The sequence below is a fragment of the Gadus macrocephalus genome, chromosome 17 (genome assembly GCF_031168955.1).
Source record: "Gadus macrocephalus chromosome 17, ASM3116895v1".
NCBI lineage: Eukaryota > Metazoa > Chordata > Actinopteri > Gadiformes > Gadidae > Gadus > Gadus macrocephalus.
In genome coordinates this window covers 5,212,569-5,235,584 of record NC_082398.1, presented here as the reverse complement: position 1 = coordinate 5,235,584, position 23,016 = coordinate 5,212,569, and the positions used below count along the sequence as shown (strand labels likewise).

Sequence of the window (23,016 nt, the reverse complement as noted above, 5' to 3'; positions counted from 1 at the left end):
CAGTGGAAGTCTCCCTTGCTCCTTTAAAAGTCTGCATCCTTATGAACATCTAAATGACAGCATGAAATGACTATATTTCAGATGCTATGAAACATTGTATAGAACTTATAACAAGGCATGACTCAAGTTCATAATAAACATAAACTCTGATTGCAACATGAGGTGGGTTTGGCAGATTTATGCCGCTTTTCCACCGCACATGTAGCGCGACTCGACACGCCTCGACACGGTAGCAGCGCGGGTCGTTTTCCACCGCAAATAGTACCTCCTGGACGTGGGCGGGGTCGGCTGCGCGAAAGGGCCGTGACGTATTTTTGTACGCGACGCAAACAACACCTACGCAACCCACACATGAGCTGTGTTCGAAATCGTTCCCTATCCACTCACTCACTATTCCCTATATAGTGTCCATGATATAGTGCACTATTTAGGGAACGAACAAACGAGAATTCGGACACTACGCTTAAGATTTCTAAACGTCATTTGCGTCAGTAAATGCGCCGGGTATTTGTGTGACGCAGACAGATGCGCCAACATCATGTAAACAAACCGGTCACTCACGACGAAAGCTGGAGGTTGTATTGATGTTGAATGTTGCATTTCCTTGTTTAATTCATTTTGAATGTTAAATATTCTATGTTAAATCCCAAATAAATTGTTGACATGAAAAGCCGGAGACTCCATCATTAAATGTATTCGTTTTCGCGGTTATTCAGCTTCTCCGGGAAAACACGACCGCATTGCATTGTGGTATACGGGAGTAACATGTAGGGTACATCGTATGTACCATGGACATAATAAAGGTATGTACCCTATTTTAAGTCCACTATATAGTGCCCTATATGGTGGACCACTGAGAATTCGAACACCCTACAAAATGGCGTGCACCCTATTTAGTGCACTACATCCATGATAGGGAACGATTTCGAACACAGCTACGGACAGAACCCACATAACAACAATGGAGGACATCGATAACATTAGTATTATTAGCTGGCATGTTGAAGAAGTTGAAGAAGTGGAATATGTTGGCTGCGGCGCTGCTATGGCTGAGCCTGTTACCAGCATGGTTGCCGTGTCGCTCTCGTGACTTCGTCACACTCTCTGGCCAATCAGTGGCCGGCCGTCTGCCGACGTCACCTTTTAGCATCGGCTCAGCCGCTTGGAACCTAGAGCGAGGCGGTACTGAAAAAAGGAGCCACTTCAGGTACCAGATACCATGTTTTCGCGGTGGAAACGCAAAAAATGCGAGCTGAGTCGAGTCGAGTCGAGTCGAGTCGAGTCGAGTCGGTACCATGCAGTGGAAAAGCGGCATTAGAGTACCAGAGACTACCAGAGACGGAGAAGGAGCGCCCTCTGGAGGCTGGAGGATGTACACATGCCTCTGAACAACTGGCCAGAAATACTACTGACTACTAATGTTGGCACCGTAGATAATTAATGTTAATAACTACTGATAACAACACACACGTGATGTAACGTCATGTTTTTAATGTTTGGATGGTCAGTTCTGATGTTTTGACATCAGGTGTGATGTTTTGACGTCAGGTGTGATGTTATGACATCAGGTGTAATGTTATACACATACACGCACACAGGCACACCCCCCCCCCCCCCCCCCCCCCCCCCCCCCCCCACACACACACACACACACACACACACACACACACACACACACACAGATTAGAGAATATTTACTTGTTCAGTGTGACTTCCTCTATCGCTACGAGGTGGAAGCATATGAGCAGTACCAAACACATTGAGTTACATTTCTAAACATATTTGGTCACATTTATAACACAGTTACATTTTTAACAAGTGCATAGGCCATCAGCCACGGCTTTTATTAAACAGCATTTGGTTAAATTGTTTACACTGTAACATTTATAATACATTCGGTTACATGGTTAATAAGTGGATAGACCATGAGCTACGGCTTTTATAAAACAGCCAGTGAGACCAGATCAGTCGGTAGAACCCTTTGAACATTTGAAAACATTTTTAACTGTTTAATTTATCACAGTAACATTTCTAACAGTATAGTAACATATTTGATCATCCACTGTATCTGTTTCTCTCTCCCCTACTCTCCGTCTTTCTCTCTTTCCCCCCCCCCTCTCTCTCTCTCTCTCTCTCTCTCTTTCTCTCTCTCTCCCCCTTGCTCTCTCTTCCTCTCTCTCCTTTTCCACGTTGTGAGGATGAGTCCGGCCTCCATCCTCTCCTTCTCCTGCTCTCCGTCTCCAGGGGTCAAAGGTCATCCTGTGACCTCTGGGACCTCTGCGTGTCCTGCGACATGTTCCCTGAGGGGGTTCTCCACCGTTACCATGGTAACCCAGCAGGCCGTCACCCTCGACCTGTCATTGAATGTCATCATTGCGGTAACCGAGGACGACCTATGTGGCCACGCCCGTTTGAGGGTCCTCAGTCTCCATGGTAACATGCTAGGGGCTGGGATAAAATCATGAAACAACTCTTGTTAATGATTAACACTAGTGTATTTATTTATGTTTAATAATACAACTATTATAGCATGGACAGGTGTTTAATATAGATTAATGAAGAGGTCAGGTGTTTAATACAGATTAATAAGGAGGTCAGGTGTTTAATACAGTTTAATAAGGAGGTCAGGTGTTTAATACAGTTTAATAAGGAGCTTGGGTGTATGTGAAGCACCATCTCTAACCAGATTTTTCTGGTTAAAGATGGTGACATGATCCCTCTTTAGGGATCATATCTTCTCTTTAGGGAGGAGGATAGAGGTCCATCATGTCTCCTCACCAGGGAACAGGATAGAGGCGCTATCGTGACCCCTTTCTAGACAATAGGATACTATCATGTCTCCTCTTTAGGGAACAGGATAGAAGTCATCTCCTGACAGGCCTTCGCTACACTGGCGATGTTAGAGGCGTTGGATCTGTCCCAGAACCGCCTCTCCACGCTGAACTCCACCTGGTTTACCAAGCTAGGCTCCCTGCACACCCTCAACCTACTGAACAACCCATACAGGTAACTCCTTACCAAGCCATACTGATCAACCTGTATTAACTAACCCCTACCTATGTTAAACACTCGGGCAAACCGACTGGACTTCTGTTGACCATTTCTACTCCTCCTCTTTCATCCTTCTCCTTCTCCTCTTTCATCCTCCTCCTTCTTCTCTCTCTTTCCATCTCGCCATTCCTTTCTCTCTCCATCTCCTTCTCATCTCTCCTTCTTCTTCTCCTCTCTCTCCATCTCCTCATTCCCTTCTCTCTCCTTCTCATCTCTTCTCCTCCTTTTCCTCTCTCTCCTCATTCCCTTCTCTCTCCCTCTCCTTCTCATATCTCTCCTCCTCCTTCTCCTCTCTCTCCATCTCATCTCTCCTCCTCCTTCTCCTCTCTCTCCATCTCCTCATTCCCTTCTCTCTCCTTCTCCTTTCTCATCTCTCCTCCTGGGTGCTTCTGCTCTCCTTAAGGGTGTGTCCATGTAGGGTGACCTGCGTGGCGGTGCGGGCGACCGGGGTAGGGCTGGCCGTCGCCACGAGGGAGGGGTGTTGGAGCCCCTTTAATGCTACGACGCCATCGTCTCGTATAGCGAGAGGGGGGGAGAGATGGAGGACTAGGTGGTGGAGGAGGGTGGAGGTGGGGGAGGAGAGGAGAAATAAAGAGGGAGAAGGAGTCTGGTAGAGGAAGCCAAGCAATGCTGTGGGAGAGGAGAACAGGACTAGGAGAGGTGACACAAGGGATGTGGAGGAGAGGAGGAGCAGGAGAGTAGGAAAGGAGGGGAGGAGTCTGAACATTATTTGTAAGGGGCAGCACTGAACCCATTCACAGCCTGTGTTGTCTTATTTTCTAGCAAATTAATTGTACAAAATGTTCTTTCATCCTTTACAAACAAGTCCCCTTGCTGTGACCCACCACCAGGGGTCCCTAAAGTCTATAGATATAAATATATATGGAGCTATATATATGGTTTGGTTGTTACTTTGGCGTTGTCCAAACAGATTCATGATCCAACCAATAAATTATCACCAAATAAGGATTATTAAGAGTTATCTTGAAATACAAGGATATCAAATAAGAATGAAAAAAAGTGGTTAAAAATAAAACTATTACGTGGGTTTTTGTAACTTGTTGATATTCACTGGAAGGATTTCTGATTATCCGATTTGTTTGTGTAAGTTATTATCCATTTTCATTATTTCAAATGTTTGGCAATAGAGCAGCCTGCATTGAGTTCAACTTGTAATGTCATAGTAGAGGTTTGGTTAGAACGGATAGAAACGGTTATGAATACATGTTTGAAAGGCTTTTATTCAGTTTGAAAGGCTTTTAATTTGGCATTCGTGGCAATGTTGAAAGAAACTATTTCCTGAGCTAATAAAGGCTTTCACCTTCAAGCGCTGACCAATCACAGACCAAGATTATGAGAAAACACCAATGCTATTTGGTCATTTACGGTCTTATTTGAAGGCATTTGTTAACTTTCTTAGAAGATTGATCATGAAAGTTAAAACAACTCTCTGTTCCGCTAGCCTTAAACCTCCATTAAAACTCATTAACAAACAATTTGGCAAGTCTGTAAAGAAAAAAGGTCGAAAAAGGTGGATAACTTAATAAATAATATGGCGTTTTTTTAATCTCTCGGTCTACAGCTGGCATTTAAGCTAACAGCAGGCTAACACTGTGTGGGTTTATCTGGACTCCCATGACAGTTTGCATGGTATGAAAAACATTCTCTTTGCTTGTTGATAATAACACAAATATCCCAGTTACATATCCTTCAACATATTTCAACAACCGTGGCTTTAGATGAAATGAAAACCTAAAAGCACAGGCCAAGGAGTCCATAGCAACATGGATGGAAGCACCGCAGCAGTAAAACTATGAAAAACTTCGTACAAAAGGCTTTTTCATCAAAGTCCAGCGAGTGGTCAGATACAAGGGGGAAACCCTCCTGTATACCAGAAGGCTGTTGAACACGGAGTTCCCCAAGGCTCTATTCTAGGCCCAGGGAGAAGTTGATTCCGTGCACGATTCCAATGATGATGGGTTGCCAGGCCACCAGGTACCTGAGCCAGTCAAGCAGCTGGCCATAGAGCAAGTGGGTCTTCTCCCAGCTGTGGTGAAGGAGATGAGTTAAAGATTGATGCCGTGTTCCATTTGGTCCCCTCATCCCCGATATAGTGCACTATTTAGGTGGTCACCATTCAGTAGTGCTGTCTGAAATGTACGGATACAAATCTGGTTCACTACATAGGGAACTACTTAATACCCATAGTACAATGTTAAATAAGTGTACAACTGAAGTACCTATATAAATCTCCCTACACTGGTTCCTTAAATAATGTACTATATCGTGTTAATTCACAAAGAAAGGTTCACAAAGAAAGGCCTTGTTCACAAAGTGTTCGTATGTATGTGATCTTGTGTTATCATGTGCCAGCCATTCAGAGAGCAGTACTCAAAGGATACGGGTTGTTCATCATCCTCTTCATGTCCACCTTCTCGTTGCAGTACGGACACGTCTGCTTCTTACCCACAATGCACCAGCCGCGGATACAGAACTCGTGGAATCTAGGGGGCGGGGCTTGATTAAGGTATGACAGCTGTCACTGTATAAGATTGGTCGGTTGATGAGTTGATTGACAGAAAGCACGGTATGGTGTTATGGTAAAACAGGTTCAATAAAAGTTGTGATTGTGTTTAAGACTTTATAACAGATTCTGGTTAAATAAAAAGAGGTTACATAAAAAGAGGTTATAGATGTTAGAGGTTAAAGAGGTTAGAGGTTTAAACAGGTTAAAAGAGGTTAAAGAGGTAAGAGATCAATTCAACAGGTATAAAAGGTTAAAAAGGTTAAACAAGGTGGAAAGAGGTTTACAGAGGTGAAAGAGGTTTAAAGAGGTATCCTCGGGTAAAAGGATACATGTGGTTGCAGGACAGTTGGTAGGTATCTTCTATAATTCCCTCCTGATCCAGGTCAACCAGAATGGGTTGCCCACACACTGCACAGATGTCGGCCGTCAGACTTCTGCTGGGCATACCGTCCCTGTTATAGTACTGGGGACACACGCATACAGGTTACTCCATCTATCTTGCGACACAGACCAGGTTCAGTTTTAAAATAACCAGGTTTAGTACACAGGAGTACCCCAATGGTAGAGGCCATGTAGTCAGAACAGATCTCTGCAAAGTCCCGGCCCATAACGCCGTAGTACAGACCATAGAACAACATGATCACTCCCACATCCATGGAGTCCTCAGCCTTCACCCTGTGGAGATGGAGGTGTGGAGACACAGAGAGGTGTGGAGGGAGAGAGAGTCATAGAGACACAGAGAGATGATGATGAGAGAGAGAGAGATGAAGGGAGAGAGAGAGACATAGAGACACAGAGAGATGAAGAGAGAGAGAGAGAGAGACATAGAGACACAGAGAGATGAAGAGAGAGAGAGATGAAGGGAGAGAGAGACATAGAGACACAGAGAGATGAAGAGAGAGAGAGATGAAGGGAGAGAGAGACATAGAGACACAGAGAGATGAAGAGAGAGAGAGAAAGAGACATAGAGACACAGAGAGATGATGAGAGAGAGAGAGATGAAGGGAGAGAGAGAGATGAAGGGAGAGAGAGATGGACACAGACACAGAGAGATGGAGAGAGAGAAAGAGACAAAGCAACAGAGAGAGAGTGCAACACAGACCGACAAACAGAGAGACCATCAGAAAAGTGTCAATCAGAGTGTTCTCCTTTAGAAAATTGCCTCAAACAACAGAGGGCTTTGTGTGTGCATGTGTGTGTGTGTGTGTACTTGTGCCTGTTTGTGTGTGTATAAGACCTGAGGAAGACGTTGAAGCCGAACATGGTGAGCATGATAGCCACGTAGCCCAGAACCCCCACAGCGTAGCTCAGCTTGTAGATAAGCAGGAACCACTTATACACCATCCTGTGACACACACACACAAACACAAACACATTTGTTAGATTTTAACCTGGGGTTGTGGCTATATGTGTACCTGGTGGTGTGACACACACACACACACACAAACACAAACACATTTGTTAGATTTTAACCTGGGGTTGTGGCTATATGTGTACCTGGTGGTGTGGCTAGAAATGTATCTGGGGGTGTGGCTATATGTATACCTGGGGGAGTGGCTATATGCGTACCTGGGGGTTGGGCTATATGTATACCTGGGGGTGTGGCTATATGTACCTGGGGGTGTGGCTATATGTATACCTGGGGGTGTTGCTATATGTACCTGGGGGTGTGGCTATATGTATACCTGGGGGTGTTGCTATATGTACCTGGGGGTGTGGCTATATGTACCTGGGGGTGTGGCTATATGTATACCTGGGGGTGTGGCTATATGTATACCTGGGGGTGTTGCTATATGTATACCTGGGGGTGTTGCTATATGTATACCTGGAGGTGTTGCTATATGTACCTGGGGGTGTGGCTATATGTACCTGGGGGAGTGGCTTTATGTGTACCTGGGGGTGTGGCTATATGTATACCTGGGGGTGTGGCTATGTATACCTGGGGGTGTGGCTACATGTACCTGGGGGTGTGGCTACATGTACCTGGTGGTGTGACACACACACACACACACAAACACAAACACATTTGTTAGATTTTAACCTGGGGTTGTGGCTATATGTGTACCTGGTGGTGTGGCTAGAAATGTATCTGGGGGTGTGGCTATATGTATACCTGGGGGAGTGGCTATATGCGTACCTGGGGGTTGGGCTATATGTATACCTGGGGGTGTGGCTATATGTACCTGGGGGTGTGGCTATATGTATACCTGGGGGTGTTGCTATATGTACCTGGGGGTGTGGCTATATGTATACCTGGGGGTGTTGCTATATGTACCTGGGGGTGTGGCTATATGTACCTGGGGGTGTGGCTATATGTATACCTGGGGGTGTGGCTATATGTATACCTGGGGGTGTTGCTATATGTATACCTGGGGGTGTTGCTATATGTACCTGGGGGTGTGGCTATATGTACCTGGGGGAGTGGCTTTATGTGTACCTGGGGGTGTGGCTATATGTATACCTGGGGGTGTGGCTATGTATACCTGGGGGTGTGGCTACATGTACCTGGGGGTGTGGCTACATGTACCTGGGGGTGTGGCAGGACAGGGGTTTCCGCGTGGCTCTGAAGAGAACGTAGCTGGTGACTAGGGAGAAGAGCCCCCACATGGAGAGGAACCTCCACCAGTACAGCTTGATGGTGAAGTAGAGAGGCACCGCCCACATCTGGAGCAGAGTCACCAGCTGGGAACACACACACACAAGCTCAACACATCTGGAATAACCACACACACACCAGCTCAACACATCTGGTAGAACCACACCAACACACCACCTCAACACATCTGGATAACCACACACACGTCAACACATCTGGAATAACCTAGGACACACACAAAAGCTCTACACATCAAGTAGAACTACACACACTAGGTCAACACACGGAGAATACATAACGTAATCAAACGCACACACAAAAAGGTCAACTCACCTAGAAAAAACTAGACAAACCAGGTCACATGTAAAAAAAAAACACACTCATAGGTCCACAGATCTGAAACACACACGCTATTGGACTTGACAGTGTGATGCCTTGCTCTACCAGATCAATTAACCTCCAGCCCCGGCAGTGTAGTGCCTTGCTCATCGGGAGTCAGACTACCGTCAACGTACATTGTAGGAGCGCGTATGCCGCTGTTTCCACTGCACGAGCACCACCTGCGCCACTAGCAGGGTCGCGATGAGGATAAGCACCATCTCTGCGTGCATGGCCTCATGCCCGCGGTGCTTGACGTGGAGCCGCTCATGCTGCAACCTGCACAGGTAAATGACACCCTGCAAGTGTCATTCACTGTGTTCATAACATTATTAAAAAGTGATTGGTTTTAATTCATTAGTAAACAGACCCAACTCACTTCCAGTTCTCCCTTTGAGTCATCTTTAACAGGTCGTCCGGAGGTCCCGTCTGTTTATAAAGCATGCGGGTTTGGAGGATGCTTGTCAATCGGGTGTGTAAATGGAAAAGCCTACTTAAAACACTGGTGTGTCTGTTCAGCCGTCTTGCCCAGTCGCCCCATCAGATGTCCGGGTAAAACATTCATGATACAGATTGTTTATTTTGACCAGAGTCCAACGCATAGCCGGCCGACTGCGTTAATTCGTACACCGGGTATTAAATCCACGAATGCATCGTTTTATCTGACATATATTAAGACAACCGGCTAACGGGAACTGACGTAATTCCGGACCAGCCTGCTTGGAAAGGGTCTCATACGGCAAGCCGAGAGGCCCAGAAAAGCGAACTAGTGCCCCATCTAAATCAACCACGGGTTTTATATCCAGTTTCACCTTTGAGGCCATTACAATACCCTAGTACAGGGGTCTTCAATGTTTTCCCGGCCAAGGACCCCCAAACTTATATATTGTATAAAATTGTGCTTCATATTATACTATCCTTCTTAATTGAAGGAGCAGGCAGAGAAAAGATCTCTCCATCGGATCAAGTGTCCATGTAAACACGGCTAATGTGTTGGATTCATGTTAATGCTTATTTAAAGACATTTCGATTTGTGGAAACAATTGCGGGGGCGGAATAAAAAAAAGTCTAACAAAAACTTCACGCCCCCTGCAGTACCTCCGGACCCCCTGTTGAAGAGCTCTGCCCTAGTACCTAGAGTTGACAAGGAACTGTAGACCATGTTCAGTTTAACATTCGTTTTAATTCAGCCAGGATGTTTAATTAAAATGAACCATAATTGTAGTTCAACCATTACCACATCATGAGGAAACAAAAGTAGTTTTTTTTGTCATGTTTTATTGAAAAGTTTCACAATTCAGATGCCGAGGTCGCCACGGGCCGGCTTAGACATCATGGAGCTGTAACAAGAGAAGGCGGTTGAGGATTGGGCAGCAGACCATCAGACAGAAGCTCTAAACCCAGACGACCATTTAATAGAGCGCTCAGACATCCAAGGAAGTATTGGGCCGTCACTGGTCCGAAGACCTCAGGTGCAAACTGCGAATGTAGGAATGACATCATCACAGCGCACAGGATGCCTCCAATAGGTGGCTTGCAGCTAGTCAAGTATAGAGGGTAGAGTCTCTCGTAGAGCTATAGACTATTAAGCAGACACGTAAAGTTTAAATGCAATAATTTGTGCTTTTTAATTCTTACCACCACTTTTCCATATTTGAAAATAGATTTAAAGAGGAAAAATTGTCCTGAAGAAGTTTTTAGTGGTAGAATAAGTCATCTGAAATAAGTTTTAGTTTGTAATGCAGTAGAACCGGGGGTTCCAGAAGACCTAAAGCAGAGTCAGCCCTCACCTCCAAACGGCCCGTACCAGGAGGACCTACAGGGTGGGTCCTGGGAACAGGTGGCTCAACAGGACCTGCTGGAACACAGTTCAGAGCCATCGTTACTCAGGGCACTGAACCAAGTCATTTGATCCCACAACTTAAGTCAATCGACTGCCGTTTCGCTCAGACATCCAAGGAAGTATTGGGCCTTCTCCGGTCCAAAGACCTCAGGTGCAAACTGCGAATGTAGGAATGACATCATCACAGCGAAACGGGGCCGACATGAAGGCCGCTACAGCCAAAATGGTTGAACAAATACGTACCAACACTGACATGTTGTTGTCACTGCCGACGCCCTACGGCTTGGTCCTGAAACACAAGAATCCAACGTCAACCGACCTGCCTTTCAAACAGAGCCCAAAATGGCGGACATTATTGTGGTTTCGCTCAGACATCCAAGGAAGTATTGGGCCTTCTCCGGTCCGAAGACCTCAGGTGCAAACTGCGAATGTAGGAAAGACATCATCACAGCGAAACACTCGTCGTCAACCCCCACCCTAACTGGCGCATTAAAGACCTACACACCACCCATCCCAGCTGCATCTTTGGGTCTTTACCTTCTCTGGAGGGGCCTGGTTCACTTCTTCCTGCCAGGGCAACACCCAATCAGGAAGCCCCGTCACTGTTCACCTGCAGCAGAAAATAAAGATCATGTTAGGTCGAGTTCAGGGAATCAGTGATACAAAATGGCGGCAGCTAGGCCTGGTTTCGCTCAGACATCCAAGGAAGTATTGGGCCTTCTCTGGTCCGAAGACCTCAGGTGCAAACTGCGAATGTAGGAATGACATCATCACAGCGAAACCGGGACTGACGGGTGAGACTAGAGGTCCACTCAGGCAAAAATGGTTGAACAAAAACGTACCAACACTGACATGGTCTGGTCACCACCCCCACCATCTTACGGCTCGGACCTGAAACACAAGAACCCAATGTCAACTGACCCGCCTTTCAAACTAGGCGCCAAAATGGAGTACATTATGTGGTTTCGCTCAGACATCCAAGGAAGTATTGGGCCTTCTCTGGTCCGAAGACCTCAGGTGCAAACTGCGAATGTAGGAAAGACATCATCACAGCGAAACACTCGTGTCACCACCCCCCCCCCCACCTGGCGCAATAAAGACCTAAACACCACCCATCCCAGCTACTACTTCGGGTCTTTACCTTCTCTGGAGGGGCCTGGTTCACTTCTCCCTGCAAGAGCATCACCCAATCAGGAAGCCCTGTCAGGGTTCACCTGCAGGAGAAAATTTAAATTTAAGGGCGAGTTCAGGGAGGGGGAAGCAGTGATACAAAATGGCTTCAGCTAGGCCAGGTTTCGCTCAGACATCCAAGGAAGTATTGGGCCTTCTCTGGTCCGAAGACCTCAGGTGCAAACTGCGAATGTAGGAATGACATCATCACAGCGAAAAGCCTCTAGTGTGGAAGCCGTTGTGGACAGTTCACGGAAACCACATTTAAACGTACTATGTAATGACTGGACGTGCAAGTTAACAGGTAAAGGGAGATGATTACCTGCTCTTGGAGGTGCCTCATGCAGTTGAGCCATTATTTCCAGGTCAAAGGTCAAAAAATCCTATCCTGAAACAGGACAGAACAGTTTAGTTAACACACCAACAGGAGACACCACAGGCACTATAGCCGCCAGACAAAGCGCTCAGACATCCAAGGAAGTATTGGGCCTTCTCCGGTCTGAAGACCTCAGGTGCAAACTGCGAATGTAGGAATGACATCATCACAGCGCATGTGGTGACCATGTTATTAGATGCGCGCCTTAACACAGCGTACCTTGAGCATGCGTCTGCATGTGGCGATTCTGCACAACTTCTTTCGCACCATCTGAAATTAAGAATGGTAGTTCAATAAAATGTCACATTTCCATCATGCAATCACGTCAAAAAATAACCTGGAACCTCTTGCCAGCCAAGTCCTCCATAAGCAGTATTAGAACAGAATAATAATAATAATAATAATAATAATAATAATAATAATAATAATACTGTAAACTACAATCAGCCTGCAAGCCCATTCTTTTTGCCACCCCAAGTTTAAAGATCAAGCTCGCAATTCGGGGGAAAGTAAAGTTTGACCGAATTAATCGTATCTGTTTAAAAAGATGAACTCCTGCACCCAGTCTGAATACATAACGCTCGGCTGTTGGTGGATGGTCCGCTTCTTTAACAAGTGTGTCGAGGCAATAGTTTTAAGTTGTAGATTCGTCCGGTGAGACCACGTTCGACAAACGAACAAATTAACACGAGTAAAAAGGATAATAACGTTTTGTACAAAAGGTCATAAACGAGTTATATACAACTTCAAAAAAAAAAAGAAGCAGAAGTAACCACACCATTTCTCCCTGACGACAACATGCTGCAAACAGGGTACAACTGATTCAGACACAATCTACAAACATCTGTTCCAACAAAGCCGCCTGAGAAGCGGCATTCACGGCGAATACTCACTAACACTACAAGCCTTTCTAGAACTGAAGAATATTTCTATCATCTCTGAATTTTAGGGGACTTTCTTTTACCTTGAGCATAGCAGTCTTGATAGCTACCAGCAAAGTATGTCCAAGCCGAGAATGAGAACCTGGAAGGGGAATATCCGCTATAAATACACCACGCTTTCAAAGTAAAAGCCCGCCCGGCCAACTTCCGTTGCAGATGAGTGAACGTTAAAAACCAACATAAAACGCCACATAATTAACACATATTATATAGATTATTACTTATTCTCCGTAATACAGGTTTAAATATTATAAGCAAAAAATATATACCCTTTTATAACACGCATCATAAATGTATATATACCGAAGGGTACTACTTTGTAAATGTCTTAATCTTTTATTAAAATATTTTGAAATCTTAGTAATACCCTCTATTTTGGATAGAGAGACAGAGAGAGTGAGGGATATATATATATATATATATATATATATATATATAGAGGGAGAGAGAGAGAGAGAGAGAGAGAGAGAGAGAGAGAGAGAGAGAGAGAGAGAGAGAGAGAGAGAGAGATAATCCAACACACCCACACACAAAAACAGAAGGAGGAGAACCAGCCAATCCGTGCTGTGTCATACTCGTCTCTGATTGGTGTATCATGTGCTAGGGCTGGTGTGGCTGGTACTGCAGGCTGCTGCTACGGTAGCCGTGACGACGAGCCCCCTCCTCCCACTCAGAGAGGAGACGATGGAGGAGAGGACGTACGACACAGCCTCCGCAGTCTGTTAACACAGTGAGTACTGGAGAGAGAGAGAGAGAGAGAGAGAGAGAGAGAGAGAGAGAGAGAGAGAGAGAGAGAGAGAGAGAGAGAGAGAGAGAGAGAGAGAGAGAGAGAGAGAGAGAGAGAGAGTGAGAGAGAGAGAGAGAGAGAGAGAGAGAGAGAGAGAGAGAGAGAGAGAGAGAGAGAGAGTGAGAGGGATGGGGGCCGATAAGGAGAGAGCGAGATTAAGGGTATTAAAAGGCTGACACCAGCATCTGTTTTACTGAGTGGAGGGTGGAAAGAGGAGGAGAGGGAGGAGAGTGTTGGATGGAGGGCAGACTGATTCAGCAACAGAGCCTGAAGATAGAGCTGTACTGGGATACAGGCGGGCAGGAGCCTTCAGGTCTGTGGATGTGTCTTCGCATGCCTGTATTTATAGATGTGCTGTGTGTGTGGGTGTTTGGTGTGCGTGTGTGATTTGTGTGTGTGTGTGTGTGTGTGGGGGGGGCGGGGGGGGGATCAGTGGGAGGTGTATGTTGCGGATTAGCATCACGGCGAGCATGCTAGGTCCACCAGCAATGACAGAGGGACTGAATGAAAGACAAAACAACACATTTCAACCAAGTAAACCAAATGTGTTAAGCAAACATTGAGGAGACTGCCAGACAGATGGATAGATGGATGGAGAGATAGAGGACAGAAGGACAGAGGAGGGACACGCTTAAGGTCCAATGGGAATAAAGGCCTCGGATTACCCAGAGAGAGAGAGAGAGAGAGAGAGAGAGAGAGAGAGAGAGTGAGAGAGAGAGAGAGAGAGAGAGAGAGAGAGAGAGAGAGAGAGAGAGAGAGAGAGAGAGAGAGAGAGAGAGAGAGAGAGAGAGAGAGAGAGAGGGAGAGACAGACAGACAGACAGACAGACAGACAGACAGACAGACAGACAGACAGACAGACAGAGCGAGAGAGAGAGAGAGAGTGATAGAGAGAGGGAGAGAGGGAGAAAGGGAGAGAGATATAAAGAGAGAGTGAGAGAGTGAGAGGGATACAGAAAGAGAGAGAGAGCGAGAGAGAGAGCGAGAGAAAGCGAGGGTGATAGACTGAGGGAGAGAGGGAGAAAGGGAGAGAGATATAAAGAGAGAGTGAGAGAGTGAGAGAGATACAGAAAGAGAGAGAGAGAGAGAGGAGAGAGAGACAGACAGACAGAGCGCAAGAGATCAAGAGTGAGAGAAAGAGAGAGAGTAATGGTTATGGTTAGTTATTAAGTAATAGCTGGTCAGTTGATAAGGTCACAGACTAATTATCAATTCATGTCAAGTGACTGGTAGAGCCAGACACTACACTGTCACACGCACACAGGCTCACACACACGCGCACACACCCAAACAAGTATGTCAAATAGCTCCAGTGTCCTCATTTGCATAATGCTTTCACATCATTTAATCTCCATCACATCAAAGAAAAAGACAGACAGACTTTTTATAGAAAAGCAGAAAAATCTATCAGTATTAGGAGACATGATAGGAGACATGTTAGTGGCATGATTAAGGGGAATGTTAGCAGAAATGTTAGAGTTGGGATAAAGGAGGAATAAAGGGAAGGGACACATGTTAAGTAAAGAGTATTAAACAGACATGTCAGCAGAAGTGTTAGTTAAGATAGAAGAGACATGAAGGAGAAATGTGAGTTAGGATAGAAGAGACATGTTAGAAGAAATGTCAGGGTTAGAATTAGGAAGACAGTTAAGCAGAACTGTCAGTTAGGATAAAATATGCATGTTAGGAGATGTGTTAGGGTTGGGATTAAGGAAACATGTAAGGAGACACATGTTGGGAGGCATGCCTGTGTTAGGATGAAGTGGACATGTAAGTGGACATGAAAGGGTTAGAATTAAGGAGACAACTAAGGAGACATGTGAGGCTAGGATTAAGAGGAGACCAGGTAGGAGAAAAGTTAGGAGCCATGTAGACATGTAAGCGACATGCTCAGGATACATGTCAATAGACATGCTAGAAGACATGTTAGGGGACATGTTTGGTCTACGGAGACATGTATGAGACATATATGGTTAAAGGAGACATGTCAAGGGACATGGTAGGGTTAGGATTAAGGAGACTGGCTAGGATACATTTTAGTATTAGTTAATCTACATTTCACTGAGCGTTTATTTATCTCTGCCCGTCTGTTGGTAACCATTGAAATGGCCACAGAAACCGCCTCTGTCTCTGGCCTACATCTGAACCAGATGATGTCTGGTCTCCTGGTTCAGAGACTAACCCTCTCTCCTGGTTCAGAGACTAACCCTCTCTCCTGGTTCAGAGACTAACCCTCTCTCCTGGTTCAGAGACTAACCCTCTCTCCTGGTTCAGAGACTAACCCTCTCTCCTGGTTCAGAGACTAACCCTCTCTCCTGGTCTGATGGTCACCTGGTTCAGAGACTAACCCTCTCTCCTGGTTCAGAGACTAACCCTCTCTCCTGGTTCAGAGACTAACCCTCTCCCCTGGTTCAGAGACTAACCCTCTCTCCTGGTTCAGAGACTAACCCTCTCTCCTGGTCTGATGGTCACCTGGTTCAGAGACTAACCCTCTCTCCTGGTTCAGAGACTAACCCTCTCTCCTGGTTCAGACACTAACCCTCTCTCCTGGTTCAGAGACTAACCCCCTCTCCTGGCCCTAAACATAAGCACACGAACACACACACGCGCTTGGACACACACACGCACAGCCACTCGAGAGAAATGCTATTGTCACCACCGGGGCCGGCGCCGTCCGTTTCGGTGTCCTAGGTCCATGGGCCCCTGACGCCGTCTGGGCCACGGTGCAGCTGCACCGGTTGCACCGTCGATATTTACGCCATTGAGACTAACCCTCTCTCCTGGTCTTATTGGTTGTGTGGTTCAGAGACTAACCCTCTGTAACGGCTGTATAACCTAGTTCAGAGACTAACCCTGTCTCTGGTCTCATGGTCAATCTGGCCAAAACTCATATTTTCTGCTGCTTGTTTCCAAAATCCAAAACAACGCAGTTAGCTAAATGTAGCATTTGTTAGCTACCTCTAGCATCCGTTGGCTGTATGTAGCACCCCTTGTCTATGGATAGTACTACAATATATATATCCAAATATATATAGTCAGGGCCGGCGATCACATAGGCGACCTAAGCGATCGCCTAGGTCGCCTATGCCGCCTAGGGCGGCAAATGTGTTGGGGGGGCCCTCTGGTGGCGCCCCTAATTAATTAATTAATTAATAATATACGAAACAAGCAAAATTATTCCCAAATTGAACAGACTAGGGAGGGGGCGGGGTATTAATTGTTATGGCGCACTAATCCCCCCCCCCGCTCGGAAGTCCTGTCCAGGGCACAATTTAATGTCGAATCGCCTCGGGCACCGAAACGGCCAGCGCCGGCCCTGTATATATTATATCATCATTATTGCTATGGATATAAGTTCCTGTCATGTCTTCCCTTCTTTTCTTGTCCAGGACACACCTATGTCCAGGGTGACTTCTGAGTGACCCCTCAGTGACCCCACAGAGCCCTGTCAGCCTATCAGCAGAGAGCATCTTTCGGACCTTGACCTCTCCAGCACTACCGACATCTGATTGTTGAATCCTGACCACAAGCGAATCACTAAAGGAGTAAAAGATTAACGCAATGACGCGGGAGGAGAATTCAAAAGTGAATCTCTTCTCAAAGTTTTGGAACGAAAGTACCAAAAGTTAAACTCCTCCCCCCAAGCAAACGAGGGGGTCTGTCTGGAGGCTAAACCCCTCCCACTGGAACACGGGGCGTGTCTGGTGGTTAAGCCCCTCCCCGAAGGGTGGTGTGGACGGAGGGGCTTGGCCTGGTGCTGGGGGAGTGGCCTGATGGAAAAACACCAACCGTCCCCAGAGAGCAGCAGTGAGGAATGCACCGTCCTGGAAGCCCCGCCCCCCGACCCCAACGGCTGCCTGCTCCACACTGGAAAGGTATTATTAGTAGTATATTCATTATAGCGTTATAACATTATAAGCGTCTTTGAGTACTTAGAAAAGCGCTATAAAAAACTGGTCAATTATTATTATTATTATTCGTATTTTTATATAATGTATTATTTGATCATATAAGGTATTATCATTATTATAACTTTTATAATCCTAATTATTATTGTATACGGTATTATTATTATTAGCACTATCAATCAAGGTATTATATATTAGGTTTCGTTATTTTTTTTATAATGATGGTTCCCTCCATCCCTCTCTCTCCCAGGTGGTGGAGCTGTACTGCAGTGAGTGCTCCTGTGCGGTGTGTGACGACTGTATTAGTGGGGACCATGAGGGGCACTCGACCGCCCCCATCGGGCCGGCTCTGGAACTGCAGCGCACCGCCCTTAAGGACAGACTGGAGTCAGCCAAGACAAGGTGTGTTTGTAACTGTGTCCATCCGTAGTCATAAAAATTTAACTATGGCATAGCCACATCCCCGAGTTGAACTGAGAATTAGTTGTTAACACGTTTTTTATAATGTATTTAAGGAATTCACAACAGTAATTGTATGAAATTCTCTACCTCTCTCTCTCTCTCTCCCTCTCCCTCTCTCTATTTCCCTCTCAGACTTCCTCAGATCTCAGACACGCTGTCGTTGGTTAAGGAGATTCTGCAACAGCTGACCAATCAGAGAACGTCCATCGAGGAGGACATCCAGTCCAGCTTTGAGGATCTTCACAAACAGCTGGACGTCAGGAAGAGCGTCCTAATGATGGAGCTGGAGGTCACCTACGGCCTGAAACAGAAGGTAGTACGAGGATAAAGTACTAGTATAATTATTACCAACGGCCTAAGAACAGAAGGCACGACTATAGTATTTTATTTCTTGTATTATTAGTCGTCTTAATACCCAGAAAGTTGTTTGAGCACCTAAGGACTCAAACAGAAAGTGATGTTTATGTGTAGAATTTGCAGTAGTATTCTAGTACTGTATCATTCCAACAGGACCTCATGCTTACCTCTTCCTCCTCCTTCTCCTCTTCCACCCCAGGTGCTGCAGGCCCAGGTGGACAGCCTGTTGCGGGGGGAGGGGGACATCCAGGACAGCTGTACCCAGACAGAGGAGACCTTGGCTGGGGAGGCCTGCGCCGCGAGCCTGCAGGCTGAGCAAGGCCTGGCGGAGCGGCTGGAAGAGTTGACCAATCAGGGCCTGCCGTGTCACCCGGAGGAGAACGACCAGCTGGACCTTATCCTGGAGACAGATGGCCTGAGGAAGTCCATCCACAACCTGGGGGCAGTTGTGAGCACCAGGTGAGAGCTAGTGCTATGCTAACGTCCTTAGCACCAGCTGAGAGCCATCACTATGCTACCGTTGTTAGCAGAAGGTGAGAGCTTGGGCACCGCTGATAGCACAGGCGACATATGATGATGTCACTGGTATATTCCGACGTCATTTTGATAGTCGGATGACGTCATTTTCATAATCAGTTGATGTCACGTTGGTAATCAGAGGATGTCACGTTGACAATCAGAAAATGTCACGTTGATAAGCAGAAGATGTCATATTGATAATCAGCTGATGTCACGTTGATAATCAGCTGATGTCACGTTGATAAGCAGAAGATGTCACGTTGATAATCAGAGGATGTCATTATTCCAGTGCGGTGGCGAGCCAGAGTGAGGCTATGGGAGCAGGTCTGGAGCAGTGCATTGTGGGACAGCCGGCCTCTGTTACCATAGTGACCAGAGACAAATCAGGAGGAGCATGCAGAAGTGGCAATGCACTACTCTCAGCGGAGGTACATACACACATGCACACGCACACGCACACACACCCACACACACACACACACACACACACACACACACACACACACACACACACACACACACACACACACACACACACACACACCCACACACACACACACACACACACACACGCACACACACACACACACACACACACACACACACACACACACAGCCACATCCACACACGGCGACACGCACACACACACACACGCACACGCACCCACACACACAGCCACATGCACACTTTTTCCTTGCTGCACATAGTCAATTTTAAAAGCAACTTTTTGTGTGTGCGTTTTTGTGTGTGTGTGTGTCTGTATATGTGTGTGCGTGTGTGTGTGTGCGTGCGTGTGTGTGTGTGCAGGTATTCACCCCAGACGGCAGCATGGTGGACGGTGATATCCTGGACCATAAGAACGGGACATATGAGTTTATTTACACACTGCCCAAGGAAGGACACTTCTCATTGGCTCTCCGGCTCTATGACCAACACATCAAAGGAAGTCCCTTCAAACTGACCGTCAGAAGACCATGTGACATAGACCCTGACGTACGAGACTACATTAATATCATACTTTTATTAATAATTAATTGATTGATTCATTCATTAATCTTTTAAGCCAAGCAATGCTGTGGCATAACTCATTTTGTCATTAAATATCTTAATATCGGAGATCAAATCTAAATAGACATATGGATCTCTATAAACCTCAATGTCTATATTTAAACATGTCGTGGCTGCATGGCTGGCCCAGGTGTCCTCCCCTCCCACCACCACAGCTACCAGCTCGGCGGCCAACGCCACCCCATCCACAGGCTCCTCCGAGGGGGCCAAGCGCCGAGGAAAATCCCCTGCTCAGAAGAAGAAGGCCTCCAAGAGAGCAAGCAGCGCACTGGGCACGCCCAGACGCAAAACACACAACCCTATAGAGGATGACCTCATCTTTAGGATAGGTACACACACATACACGCACATAAAAAAATAAAATATCCTAATGTCCTCTGTATACTGACCTGTCTGTCAACCTGTCTGTCTGTCTCTAGGGTCCAAGGGGAGGAACAGAGGAGAGTTTACTAACCTTCAGGGCGTTGCAGCTTCCTCCACTGGGAAAATACTGATCGCTGACAGCAACAACCAGTGTGTTCAGGTAGCATGCACCCACGCACACACACACACACACACACACACACATATGTTACGCACACACACACACACACACACACACACACACACACACACACACACACACACACACACACACACACACACACACATACACCCACCCCCCCACACACACAGCCGTACACACACACACACACACACACACACACACACACACACACATACATACACTGCCACGCTCACACCATCACACAGACCTATGCACATACTGAGTCGGATATGTTTTCCGTGTACCTATGAGTGTATGTAGTGTATGTGTATTTAAGTATACACGTGTGCGTGTGCATAGATTTTCTCCAACGAAGGAGAGTTTAAGAGCCGGTTTGGGGTCAGAGGTCGGTCGCCAGGGCAACTGCAGCGTCCTACAGGCGTGGCGGTGCACCCCAGCGGTGACATCATCATCGCCGACTACGACAACAAGTGGGTCAGCATCTTCACCAGCGACGGCAAGTTCAAGGTAACCTTGGCAACCGCTTCCTCGCACTCGTTCAAGGTAGCCTTAGAGGGGTAGTTCGGAATTTTGGACATAGGGCCTGATTCCCAAGTTAGCCTTGGTGTTCTTTATCATTGGAGACAGTTTAACACATTTCATTCAGTCCTTCCAGTTGCAGAGTTTGCTCGTACTAGGCTAGAGCACGGCAACGGGCAATGCTAATAGCCTGCTAATAAAACGTATAAAACTAATAAAACTCTTACCCACTCCAGAGTACACCCCAGGCAAATAAACGCCAGACGGTCGTTGTAAATGTCTGTGTTGATAGAATAATGTTAGAAATAAAACCAACCGTGCATTGCATTGCATTTTGAGGGACTTGCTGTGTCTCAGCAGCAGTGTTATTTTCCTGGTAGTAGGCTACGGCAGCGGCGGACTGATACCTAGGTTAAATTCCGCTGCTGCTGAGAAAGTTGTCCCTCAAAATGCGATGATTCATGCGATTGCAAGGTTAGTTTTATTTCTTTAGTTCCTGGCAACCCCCTTCTCGCACCAGTTCAAGGTAGCCTTGATCTTAGACTGACCTGCTTAGTAACTAGATGCACGTCTTCTAATCTGTCGGCCGCTCAGGCCAAGCTGGGCTCCAGCAGGCTGATGGGGCCCAAGGGCGTGACGGTGGATCATAATGGTCACGTGATCGTCGTAGACAACAAGTCCTGCACCGTCTTCATCTTCCAACCCACCGGGAAGCTCATCTCCAAGTTTGGTAGCCGTGGCAACGGGGACAAGCAGTTTGCAGGTATAATCGACTGTCGATCCTAACCAATGTTACCAGTAAAAGACTGTGGTTCTACCTGGAAGCTCCCAGTAGAACCAGTCGAAGACACTGGATGGACTGGGAAGCTCCCAGTACAACCAGTAGAAGATACTGGATGGACTGGGAAGCTCCCAGTAGAACCAGTGAAGACTGTGGTTGCTTTGTGGTGTTTCTCTAGGTCCCCACTTTGCTGCTGTCAACAACAACAATGAGATCATCGTGACGGACTTCCACAACCACTCCGTCAAGGTGAGCGTTGCTCTACCCTTCATTGGTCCTGCTGGTCTGACTGGTTTCCTGCGTTGGTCCGACTGGTTTCCTGTTTTGTGTTGGTTAGGTGTTTACACCGGACGGGGAGCTGGTCCTGAAGTTCGGGTCGAACGGCGAGGGGAACGGGCAGTTCAACGCTCCCACCGGCGTCGCCGTGGATACCAACGGAAACATCATAGTGGCGGACTGGGGCAACAGCAGAATACAAGTGAGAGAGAGAGGGGGGGGAGAGAGAGGGGGGGAGAGAGAGGGGGGGAGAGAGAGGGGGGGAGAGAGAGAGAGAAGGAAGAATGCACACCATCCTTGATCCTCCCATCCAGGATTCAAACCCCAACTAACCATGTGGTGTTTCAGGTGTTCGACGGGAGCGGCTCCTTCCTGTCCTACATCAACACGTCTGCGGACCCCCTGTACGGCCCCCAGGGCCTGGCCCTCACCTCCGCCGGCCACGTGGTGGTCGCCGACTCTGGGAACCACTGCTTCAAAGTCTACCGCTACCTGCAGTAGAACTGAGAGGGAGGGGGGGAGTCGGAGGGAGAGAGGGAGGGAGGGAAGGGGGGAGCCGGAGGGAGGGAGGGAGGGAGGGAGGGAGGGAGAGAGGGAGGGAGGGAAGGGGGGAGCCGGAGGGAGGGAGGGAGGGAGGGAGGGAGGGAGGGAGGGAGAGAGGGAGGGAAGGAGGGAGCCGGAGGGAGGGAGAGAGGGAGGGAAGGAGGGAGGGAGGGAGGGAGGGAGGGAGAGAGAGAGGGAGGGAGGGAGGGAGGGAGGGAAGGAGGGAGCCGGAGGGAGGGAGAGAGAGAGGGAGGGAGGGAGGGAGGGAGGGAAGGAGGGAGCCGGAGGGAGGGGGAGAGGGAGGGAAGGAGGGAGAGAGGGAGGGAAGGAGGGAGGGAGGGAGGGAGAGAGGGAGGGAAGGAGGGAGGGAGGGAGGGAGGGAGGGAAGGAGGGAAGGAGGGAGCCG

The 23,016-nt window shown here is 47.3% G+C and overlaps 2 protein-coding genes and 1 long non-coding RNA gene across 10 annotated transcripts; 1 reads left to right on the top strand and 2 right to left on the bottom strand.

Moving 5' to 3' along the window:
- Positions 1–4,276: 4,276 nt before the first annotated feature.
- rnf175 (ring finger protein 175) lies at positions 4,277–9,297 on the bottom strand. The gene is made up of 8 exons (XM_060077195.1): positions 8,932–9,297; positions 8,690–8,831; positions 8,106–8,260; positions 6,816–6,923; positions 6,133–6,253; positions 5,908–6,041; positions 5,454–5,555; positions 4,277–5,098 (listed from the first exon to the last, which is right to left on the bottom strand). Exons 1-8 carry the CDS (start codon positions 8,994–8,996, stop codon positions 4,978–4,980), a joined length of 948 nt encoding a protein of 315 aa, XP_059933178.1. The 5' UTR covers positions 8,997–9,297; the 3' UTR covers positions 4,277–4,977.
- Positions 9,298–9,810: 513 nt separating this feature from the next.
- Positions 9,811–13,012, bottom strand: LOC132475863 (uncharacterized). 7 transcript variants are annotated; one of them, XR_009529998.1, is made up of 8 exons: positions 12,906–13,012; positions 12,161–12,211; positions 11,888–11,953; positions 11,238–11,286; positions 10,933–11,005; positions 10,639–10,684; positions 10,343–10,410; positions 9,811–9,892 (listed from the first exon to the last, which is right to left on the bottom strand). It is a non-coding gene; the product is annotated as an uncharacterized LOC132475863 (long non-coding RNA). The 7 variants fall into 7 exon arrangements; XR_009530003.1 differs by having other exon boundaries at positions 10,343–10,407; XR_009530004.1 differs by having other exon boundaries at positions 9,811–10,410; positions 10,901–11,005.
- Positions 13,013–13,468: 456 nt separating this feature from the next.
- Positions 13,469–22,612, top strand: trim2b (tripartite motif containing 2b). Of its 2 annotated transcripts, none has more exons than XM_060077151.1 (14): positions 13,469–13,612; positions 17,058–17,543; positions 17,827–17,978; positions 18,171–18,351; positions 18,595–18,854; positions 19,204–19,342; positions 19,723–19,908; positions 20,114–20,312; positions 20,403–20,506; positions 20,831–20,998; positions 21,605–21,773; positions 21,970–22,040; positions 22,129–22,269; positions 22,416–22,612. In XM_060077151.1, the coding sequence occupies exons 2-14, from the start codon at positions 17,442–17,444 to the stop codon at positions 22,566–22,568; spliced, it is 2,025 nt and encodes a 674-aa protein (XP_059933134.1). In that variant the 5' UTR covers positions 13,469–13,612; positions 17,058–17,441; the 3' UTR covers positions 22,569–22,612. The 2 variants fall into 2 exon arrangements, with proteins under 2 accessions (XP_059933134.1, XP_059933135.1); XM_060077152.1 differs by lacking the exon at positions 13,469–13,612 and adding an exon at positions 13,619–13,982.
- Positions 22,613–23,016: the final 404 nt, after the last annotated feature.